General features: G+C 38.7%; 1 protein-coding gene across 1 annotated transcript; it reads left to right on the top strand.

The window, feature by feature from the left end:
• The first annotated feature begins 599 nt into the window (after window positions 1–599).
• On the top strand, window positions 600–9,010 carry DNTTIP2 (deoxynucleotidyltransferase terminal interacting protein 2). The gene is made up of 6 exons (XM_031057882.1): window positions 600–2,322; window positions 3,346–3,478; window positions 4,148–4,243; window positions 4,618–4,782; window positions 5,938–6,047; window positions 7,376–9,010. Exons 1-6 carry the CDS (start codon window positions 635–637, stop codon window positions 7,467–7,469), a joined length of 2,286 nt encoding a protein of 761 aa, XP_030913742.1. The 5' UTR covers window positions 600–634; the 3' UTR covers window positions 7,470–9,010.
• Window positions 9,011–10,658: the final 1,648 nt, after the last annotated feature.

Here is a 10,658-nt window from a genome sequence, read left to right as displayed (position 1 = left end):
GGGGCGGTGGCGGTGTTGGTGTGCCCGCCGTGCCCGTGCCCTGCAGCCGCCGGAGGTCATTGGGCCATTTAGCTTTGGCAGTTAAAGGTAGGCTTATTTTACTTTGCATGATAGATGTTTTAGCGTTTTTTCTGTCACTTAAAATAATATTTCGCAGATCATACCTTTTTTTTGCGATTCCTGGGAGGCCAGTTTGTTCGTAGACCTAAAATTGGTTTTGGACCCATTTTGGGGCACATTTTGATAGTTGATAGTATTTAGTGTTTTATAGTTGAGGAAGTCTTTGAATATTTCTGAATGCTTTTTCTGGATTTCCTTCCCCTGACAACTTGACAGAACTTTTTTGAATTAGAAGATACTTGTTTATATTTATTAAAGGATATGTGTGTTTCTTCTCCTGCCCTGACCAAAATACAGTAGAGATAAGCAAGGGATGGTTTGTTAAGGCTTCTTCCACATAGATAGGGCTACACAGAGACGTGTGTTGTGAGTTTAAGTAGATTTGTTTAAAAAGATCGTTAGCGATCTTTATAGCATTCTCTTTATGTAGTTATTTTATCTCTCAATACCATATAATTTTTTACTCCTTTTCTAGGTGGGATCTGAGGAAGTTAGTACTCCTGTGGCTAGGAGGATGACCAGAAGAACTAAATCAGCTCGTAAGCCAGAGGTGATTCAGGAATGTCAGTTTGAAGAGTTGGAACATGCAGAAATGAAATCAGATGTCAGTGATAGCTCAGAGATGCAGATCACTAGGAATGAGAACACAGCTGTCCCATCAGCACGATCAGTTGCTGAACCACAAGTTGATGGTGATGTGTCAGAAGCGGAATCAAACTGCTCTTCTGTGTCTGGTCTCCAGACACCTTTGTTTGTAAGAGTAACACGGAGGCGACAGATTGTAATTCCTTATCAGCCAGATTCTGCTGACAAAAAAAAACATGACAGTACAGCTTTTGTAAATAAGTTAAGTAGGATTCAGGATGAAGACGATGTCTCTGAAGCTGAGTCTTGTTCCTCTGCTGTTTCTGGTGTCCAGATGCTTAATGTTCCCACAAGTACAAGGAGCAGACAAAGTAAAAAGAAATTGCAGCCACACAGAGTTCCTGAAACCCAGAGTGAAAATACTTCTGATGCAGAATCATGTTGCCCGAGTTCTCTTGTGGAACCATGTGCCACTCCAAAACGAATTACTCGGAGCATGCAAATGAAATCACAAGCAGAAAATACTAAGCAGACCGAGAAAAAAAATAGATTTGTTTCAGAAGATGAGAATTTAATTGAGGACACTGTTAAATCTGATCCCATCATAATTTCTGATTCTAGGCCTACTGCAGAACTTGTTGATGACATGGAAAATGCTTCCACCCTCATTGATGGTAATAAAGAACCCAGTTCACCTAAAAGCAAATGTGCTAATGCAACCTGGAGTGAAGATGCAAAAGAAGAGATTTTAAATGATGTGGCATCCAGTCCTAGAAAAACAAAACAAAGTGACACTAAATCACCTGTGAAAAAACCAAAAAAACATACACAGTCTGTTGAGACAGACCATTCAGATGCAATATCTGGCCAAATACAAGAAGATCGCTGTAAAATACTTGCAAGGAAGGGGAAATTAGAGCATGTGTCTGTTTCTTTGACTGACTGCATGAGTCCCAAACAATTCCTAGAATCCCAAGGACAAGTAACACCAAATGAAAATAAAAAAATTACAGAATGTGAAAGAGCAGATGCTGAGGCAGGTGCACAGCAGTCTTTCTCGTGTGATGATAAATTAAGGAAGAGTAAGCAAGCAAGTGCAGTGAGCAGCCCATCAGTGGACATGGCTGTTGCCCAGACAACTGAAAGCATTGGTAAGAGCAGGATGCTTAAAATTGGTGCAGACAGTGATGACAACCAAACAGAAGAATATGAGGTATCCCACAGCAGTGAAAAACCAAGCAGTGATAATAACTCTCTTGCATTGTTTCTCAGCAACAGTGAAAGTGATGACTCTGAAAATAGTGATGTGGCAGACATAGATACAGTTGATGAGAATCTGTGTTATAAAAAGTCAGATGAGAAAACTCCTTCCTTCAAAAAATCTTTAAAAAGTGGTTCACTCCACGTTGAAGGTCTTTTTGTAATTGATACTGAGCCTGGCATGAGTTCCAGCCAAAACTACTATCTGGATGATGTAGACAAAGACAGTGATGCTAAAAGTAAGCATGAAGTAGGTGAAAAAGATAAAGAATCAGACTTGGAAGAGGATGAAGAGGAGTTGATAGATGAAGATGAAAAAGATGAAGATGATGATCTGTTGAAAAATAAGGTTGATGTGTAAGTATCTTGCTAGGAATAGCTAAAGAATCTGCATTTCCTTTAAGAATATGCACATTAAGTACAGAATAAATAAGGGACTAGTCTTATCACCTATGTCATGTTGTTGCAAAAAAATGGTGTTGCACATATTATAAAATATTAATATGGTCCATAAATTTAGGTTTTGGGATTATTTTCAGTTTTGAATATAGTAGGAACAGAAATCTGATTTTTTTTTGGCATCTGGAGGCCTTGTATGTGTTCAGCTTAGAAAACAATGTGAAACTGATCATGCTGACTGAATTGGTTATTCAGGTCACAGTTTTGATTTTTGGTTTGTTTTTTTTTGCCAGTTGGAATGTAGATAATGAAAGGTCCAGCAAATTCTTTACACATTGCCTGATTAGATAATGCTTTTAAACAGTTGCATATAATTTTATATGTCAGTTGTTGCTGTACTGTGGATGGTGACTCTTCAGGTGAAACCTAGCATGGAATCAGAATAATTTAGGTGGAGTAATACTTCTTGAATTCTTGTGGTCCAGTTGCTGCTAAAATCCCTTCTTGTGTTTAAAGCAATGAATTCTGTTTTCTTCATACTTCTTATTAAGAGTTACAGTGTTTTTACTACCAATATGTTTGGTGTTTTTTTCTTTAGCTAGCAAGCTTGTCAGAATATAGAAGGATGCTAATCATGAGTTCTTCTGGCAAGGTTAAGCAAATTTAAGAATTCAGTTATACAGAAGATAATAATATCCAAGATGAGAGTCGAGCATTAGAGTTAATATGAAAAAATTGTGAGAATGATTCCACAGTTTTTTTTAATAATAAGTCTTATTTCATATAATGGCATGAACTCCCCCGCATCTGTTATTTCAAAACTACATAATCTAGATAACAACACTTAAAATCATTGCAGAACTGAACCTAATTGGGAAGAATAAAAAAAATATTTTTTCTGTTCATCTTCCTTAGAGGACAGTAGAAGGTTTAGCTGCATGCATGTTACAATGTTCTAATAATTAACTATTTCTTCTTTAGTTTACATCTTTCCAGTAGTATAGACCCTGGCTTGAATATCAAGAAGCTTGGAGGTTTATATATCAGTTTTGATGCAAAAAATCAGAAGCCTAAATTGAGTGCAATTGAACCACAAAAGAAGAAGAAGGACCAGGTAACATGTTTACAGTTATTCAGTTATCTGTGACTATAGTAACACAAAGATACTAATCTAAGAAGGTTGATTTGTTTGATTTTAAAGAAGTATCCTTTTCATGGTTCATTGAGAACTTACATTCTCTTTGACCAGTGTGGTTTTACATTTGGTTTTAATGGTGAAAGTTTAAATATACCTGACTTACCAGAAACTGAAAAACAGTGCAAATTCTAGCATTACCTTGTAAAATAAACTGAAGCTGATTATACCTGGAGTTTTGCCTCATGATGCACAAGCTTAGGGTTTGCTGACGAGATATTTAGTCCATAGCCAGAATGAATTTCAGTAAATAAAAGTCTATACCCTAGTATGGACTTCGCAGTTTGTTTTTTTTTTTCAAAAGCACCCTTTGAAGTAAAAAGTATGTGTTATTGAGACTTTTCTTTGGCTCATCCATGATAGTCCTCTTTACTCCAGAGGATTTACTGTCTCATGTCCTCCAGGGCAAGTCAGCTGCTTTCTGTTGTTGTCCAGTGTTCTGTTTTGAAGATCCTTACTGCTCATGTATTGCATTAGAATGCTTGCTTAGATTCTGCATGATTCCTTCAGTAGGCCCTGTAAATACAGTTAAGCTGTAAAATTTGTATCAGTGAGGTGGCTCTCTAATGTTCAAAAAAATTCTTACAGCTCTTGCAGAAGAGTGTAATAACTCCAGACTTTGAAAGAAAGGAATGTGTCCCACCCTACAGGGAGTCACTTCACCAGCTAAAAAAACAGCGCAGGGTAAGTGAAGAGCTGGTAATGCCTCAAATAATGAAACAAGCTGTGGTGGAAAGCTGCATGCTGGGACCCTGTGCATATCCAGGCCTCACTGGAAATGGAGTGAGGAACTGCAGTTCAGGGTTTTCTTTGAGCTGGCCTGTGAAAAGTCATCCTTTCAGTCACAAGCATAGTGAAGTGAATGGTTATATGCTCAGTACAAATCTGCCATTGATGCAGTGCTGATAACCTCCTTTATAGTAGTCATAAAATATGTGTTTTATGGGTACATATTTACATTCTAAATGCTTTATCTGTCTTTTGTAGGGAGGAGTTCCCTTCTCTGTCCTATCCTAGTTAGTGAATGCAAATTCATTGTTCTTGGTATTGCATCCTAGGCAGAGCGAGAGAAAACAACGGGTGATGGCTGGTTTGGTATGAAAGCCCCAGAAATCACAAGTGAACTGAAAAATGATCTGAAAGTTTTGAAGATGAGAGCTTCATTGGACCCTAAGCATTTCTATAAGAAGAATGACAGAGATGGTCTCCCCAAGTACTTCCAGGTAAGGAAGCAGCAGAAGGTGTCATTGTACTGCTGAAGTTTGGAACAGCTGTTTAAGGATACCTAATAATGCCTATTTTGTAGGTAGCTTGTATGTTAATTTAATTTCATATCTTGAAGTGTTTTGATTTCTTGGCTGGAGTTTGCAACTATTTAACTTTGTGTTACATATGTATATATGCTGTTGATGTTTTTAGCTTTGGCTGATCTCAGAATTGAGCAAGTATCTTACTGAATCCATATTTTGAACCCTCAGAGGACTAGATTTTCACTGCTCTTTTGGAGTACTGGCCTTTGAAACAAGTGTGTAGAAAATAATTGGCTTTTATTTTCTTACTAGCTAACACAGTTTAAATGGAGACAGCTACCTTTGTGATAAGCTGAATTTTTTGCTGCTTGTAGCTCTCAGCTTTGAAATTGTTTGTATCAATAAAGAAATTACTGGGTAAGCTGTAGGCCTCCAGAAACTTTGAATAGTTAGCATGCTTGAGGAAATGTTTTCATTTCTCAAAATATTACCACTTCACTCTGAAGCCTCCAGAGTGTTGTATATGGTGAAATTAGAGAAACTTAGACTGAAGTGTTCCACATAATTAGATCCAGGCAGGTTGATTTTCACTGCATGAAACATGTACTGTGTGTATCTTTACTGCTGACCTGAGCCATGAGAGCTGACTGACGTGCTGGTTGGGAAAATGTGATGTGTTTCAGGATGAGGCCCTTGTATTAGGGCTGTGGAGTCCTGATACAGCCCTGATACAGCTGCTGTGCAGTCATGCAGCAAAACCACCAGGAGGAGAGACTGGAAGAGGTTTAAGGTGGTCATAAAGGTTTCTCTCCCCTTATGTTTAAAATGTTTAAAAGTTAGGAACTTTAATGAATTAAAGTGTTGATACAGCAGTCCAGCATTGAAAACTGTACAGTCTTAAAGCTCAGGCCTTCCTCTCTGCACTATGCAAGGAGACCAAAAGGGACTCTGCATACAAAACATGACTTATTTATTTTGGTTTTTTGCACTTTTATTAAGCAGCTGTCGTTCTCATCTGCTCTGTAGGTGTCTTCACACTTGTTGCTGGGGATTTAAAAAAAAAAAGGCAAAATAATCAACATCTTGCTGTTCATGTACAGTAAGAATGTTTTCATTTTTGTTTCCTAGGTTGGAACTGTAGTTGATTCTCCCATAGACTTTTACCACAGTCGAATCCCTAAGAAACAGAGGAAGAGAACAATTGTGGAGGAGCTGCTTGCAGATTCAGAGTTCAGAAGGTATTTAAAAGTAGTTCTGTAATTCTAATATCCCATGTAAAAGAGGAGTATTTTTAACTCTGTAGCCTTTTCTTACTTTATTCAGCTTGTAGGGTGGTTTTTAATACTTCAAAGAAAAATTTTTAGTCTTTTAGCATTTCCATAGTACTGCAGTGTAGAAGGTCTAAAGAATCTAAGGGGATAATTAGAGATAATATATATTCATTAAAGGATTTTATCCAGCTTCAGCCATCACTATTGGCAGCCACTCTTAAAGATTGGTTATTTTTTCTTGGCATAATTGACAGAAAAGAGCAGCCTGTAATTCTGTGAATGTTGATATTATTTCATTTTATAAATATGTCAGTCTGCCACCTGTCATGGGAATCAAAATTGTGCTAGAAGGCTTATTGGAACATTATGATTGGATTCATTAATGTCTGCATAGCTTACAGGTTTTGAAGTAGATTATTTCATGGTCCTTTTTTTTTATTACATGATGTTAATAGTTAATATTCACTCCTCCTTTCACATGTTTTCTTTGAAGTGGTGCATGATTTGGGATTATAGAGTTAATTTTGTCAGAGTTGTAAATGTAACTATAATGTTGGGAAGGCAAGTTACTGCATCTATTTCTTAAGTAGCTTTCTGGTTTGACCTGATTTATTAGATATTTATTAGCAAGGAGTTTTAAAATGAATGTATTTTAAATTTGATCAATTAATTTATGTTGTGGCTAATTAAGGGCTTTAATCACTTCAGCATTAGTGCAATTATTTGTCAGATTTTGGTGTTGCATTTAAAGCCTCAGCACTACTCAGTGTGCAGTGTCTGTGGTACTCATCAGTGCAGGTACACAAGAGTCTGTTAGAGGAGCTGACATTCAGCAATTACCCTGCTCGTTGTTGAGTATTCACCTCATCTCAGTTGTCCATCTGCAGTAGAGTAAGGTTTATTATCCTGAGTGTGGTGAGAAGGCACTATAAAAGTGGCTGTAGTTCCTTCATGGTATTGTGGAAATGGTTGAGTCTTCCCCTTGTGAGCAGTACCAGTGTTTCAGCCAAGTGTCCAAAATGTGACTGCATATATAATGAAGACCCACCACCCCCAACCAAAATTAATTACAAAATTCAACAGAAGTTACTTCCAAAGCAAATTTACCTGCATTTATCATTGATCCACCTGCTGCTTCCCCTTTACTTATGCATAAATGTATAAATCAAAGAAACTGATTCAGAAAAGAGGAGAAAATTCAGTTTGGCAAATAATGTGCATAGAGTACTGTCCATGTTATCTTTTCCTGAACTTTGGTTTGCCATGCTTAAAAATAAATTATCTATTTTGTTCAGATGTAATAAAAAGAAGTATCAGGAGATCATGAGTGAAAAAGCAGCTTTTGCAGCAGGGAAGAGGAATCGGAAGAAGAAGAAATTTCACAATTAAGAATTGAAGAAAAATACCAAGCTGGAACAACTTGTTTGTTATAAAACTTTCTTACAGAATGCTTTGGTTGTGGTGTTTTGTTTGGTTTCTTTTAAGATTGCAGGTGATGTGCAAATTGAGGTTTAGGGAAATTTTTGCTGTGAGAATAAAGCTAGGAAACTTTAGCAAATTATCAGGTATCTCAATTTAAATTTATTTAGATTTTTAAATTGCTATTTATTTTAATTAATATTTATGTAAAGAGATAATGATATGAAAGCATATATTAAATCTGAGTAAAAAATTCAGCTTCATAGATTGTGGTCTTCTCAGACTTCAGACTTCACAACAATTAATTAGTAAATTCAGTTTAAAGTTATATGTGTAATTCATCTGGGCACATATTGTGTGCTAGATTATATTTTTCCCTGACTTGTCAGAGGTGCTGCTGGCCAAAACTGTAATGGAAAGTATTGAAAAATGGTTTGGTTGTGAAGGTTTTATTTCAACACTGACCATAATGGTATAGAGAATGTCCTGGAATTCAGTGCCTACACAAATACTTTTCTATTTATGTGTGTATACATTATAATATATATATATTATTTAGAAGAGACAAATTACATATTATTTAATAAATAAGTAATACATATAAGTCAGTTTTAACAATCATATTTTGCTTTTATTAATTTTTACTATTTAATTATTGTCTAATTATATTTTTGGAAATAACCTTGGCATCCATTATGGTAGGGTGTGTTGTGCAGATTGTCTGTTAGCTGACCTGGAATAGCTCAAGATGAACAAGTAGAGTGAGTCTGGAAGGCCTCTGCTGCCACTGCAGAGCCCCACGTCATTGGCTCAGTTCCCCTTCCGTGACAGTTCACAACCTTTTGTGATTGTCAGAATTGCTGCAGTGTTTGGTTGGTTTTTAATGACCTGCTCATTATTGCTGTTACAATTAGTGTTACTTGGTTACTGCCCTGAGGTAGCAGAAAAGATGGATAATAGAAGAAATTAAACTGGCACTACATTGTCTTAGGTGGATTGGGTGATTAGGATGTAGAAGTCACTGTCAGAGGAGCAGTGGTTGATTGTTTCCTTACCACAAGAACACCGAATCTTAAAGGTTGCAGATCTTAAGCAAGGAGTGCTTAACTATGTTCTTGACTAATGTTCAACTGTAAAGTTTTCTACTGAGAATTAGTTTTTTAAGGATTAGTTATTTATGATGAAATGAGCATTGTGGTATGTATTAACCACCAACTGATGCTTGAAAGAAATTTTCGTCAGATCCGTTGGGATGTTTTTTATCATTCCAACATTGTCCATAATGTTTTACTACCAGAAACAGACAGGAATCTAGAGTCCTTAAAAAGTCTTCACGGCCTGGAGATGAATGGTGTCAGAGTAAAGTGAATTCATTGGGAAATATTAAACAAGTACAAGTAGAACCACCTGTCCCCAGGTCTCAGTTAATATACACAGACTATTTTAATGCGATGATATTTATGCCAATATCTCGATTCCCAGTAAATGATAAAAAAGCCAATAAGAACAACTATGGTGTCTTGTTCTCTGACTGAGACATGGAAGCACAAAAAAATGTAAACTGAACACTGAGAAGAAAACAAGGCACCACAGTAGATGTCATTCTGTTGCATCCTGGGGTGTTCCAAGTGCAACTTTGGAAAAGCAGCTTGCAAGTCTGAAAGACTTAAATAGAGAAATGCAAGCTGGGGTGTTACACAGCAAGCAAGAGCTCCGTGCCTGTTGCTTGGGCTGCTCAATAGCTACAGCAGTTACTTCATGTGCAGCACAGCTAGAAAGATACTTGGCTTGTGTTCTATATCCTTTCTTTTGGTTCTTCTAATCCCTTCTGTTTTGCCCCACCCTGTGCCCAGCAAGTGCCCGTGTTGTGTGCAGGGAGGGTGGGATGTGCTGTGTTCCCGGGCTGCAGAGGGGTGGGATGTGCTGTGTTCCCGGGCTGCAGAGGGGTGGGATGTGCTGTGTTCCCGGGCTGCAGAGGGGTGGGATGTGCTGTGTTCCCGGGCTGCAGGGGGGTGGGATGTGCTGTGTTCCCGGGCTGCAGAGGGGTGGGATGTGCTGTGTTCCCGGGCTGCAGGCTGGCACTCGCAGGTTGTGTTGCTGGCTCGGCCTGAGCTGGTGCTTCAGTCTGCCAGATGTGGCACTGACCAGAGCACCTTTCCTTAACCTCCAGTTAAGGGCTTTGAAATTGGCATAAAGGTGAAGGTGCTGGAGAGATTAAAACCCATATGATTGCCTGTGGCTATTAGATTGCTCTGGAAACACATAAAAACTTTGATGAAGCTCTGCCTATCAATAAGTAGTATTTTCTTTTAATGGCAGAAACATTTGTGCTAATTTGTCATTCCACCTTTACTGACTGATGGTTAATGTGCCTGATAGTGTGGTTCCTTTTCCAAATTTCCTTTATTGCTTTTAAATAAGCAGAATTACAGTTGGAGAAGTCACACCTGCAGGATTAAAATAATTTATCAAGAAAACGCCACAAATTTAATAACTCAGGAATAACGAATCAGATTAATTTTTTCCATTCTGAGCAAAATCAAGGTGCTTTGTTTATTGCTGCTACTGTTTTGTTTTACCACCTAATTTGATTGCTGTAATTAAAGTGGCTCTTCATCTTCTATCTGTCGGTAAGTCAGAAAATACTGTGTTAATTCTGGTTTGCACAGTTTGTGGGCTTGTTTCGTTGTTTGAAACTAACCAGAAATGTATCACGGTGACCCATCGTAGCTGAAGTGCCTCCAGGAAAGAGGAAGTCTTGGTTTTTCAAGTAAAATGACTTTCGCAGACAGTCCTGGAAGCGTAGCGGCCCCAGGGGGCTGGTTGTCGGTTCTGACCGCTCTGGCGGAGCTCGGGCCAGCGGAGCAGGAGCAGAGCCCTTCTCCCGCAGCCTGAGGGCGGCAAAGGAAGGAGAGCAGAGCCCTTCTCCCGCAGCCTGAGGGCGGCAAGAGAAGGAGAGCAGAGCCCTTCTCCCGGAGCCTGAGGGCGGCAGGGGAAGGAGAGCAGAGCCCTTCTCCCACAGCCTGAGGGCGGCAAGGGAAGGAGAGCAGAGCCCTTCTCCCGCAGCCTGAGGGCGGCAAGGGAAGGAAAGCAGAGCCCTTCTCCCGCAGCCTGAGGCCAGCAGGAGAGGGAGAGCAGAGCCCTTCTCCTGCTCCGCCT

The sequence above is a fragment of the Geospiza fortis genome, unplaced genomic scaffold, assembly GCF_000277835.1.
Source record: "Geospiza fortis unplaced genomic scaffold, GeoFor_1.0 scaffold403, whole genome shotgun sequence".
Classification (NCBI taxonomy): Eukaryota; Metazoa; Chordata; class Aves; order Passeriformes; family Thraupidae; genus Geospiza; species Geospiza fortis.
Note: the sequence above shows the minus strand (reverse complement) of the source record. Positions and strands in the feature narration are given on the sequence as shown.

Coding starts and splice junctions, on each gene's coding strand:
- DNTTIP2 (XM_031057882.1), top strand. CDS start 635: ATGACCAGAAGAACTAAATCAGCTCGTAAGCCAGAGGTGATTCAGGAA. Junction 2,323..3,345: donor TTGAAAAATAAGGTTGATGT/GTAAGTATCTTG, acceptor TTTCTTCTTTAG/TTTACATCTTTCCAGTAGTA. Junction 4,244..4,617: donor AGCTAAAAAAACAGCGCAGG/GTAAGTGAAGAG, acceptor ATTGCATCCTAG/GCAGAGCGAGAGAAAACAAC.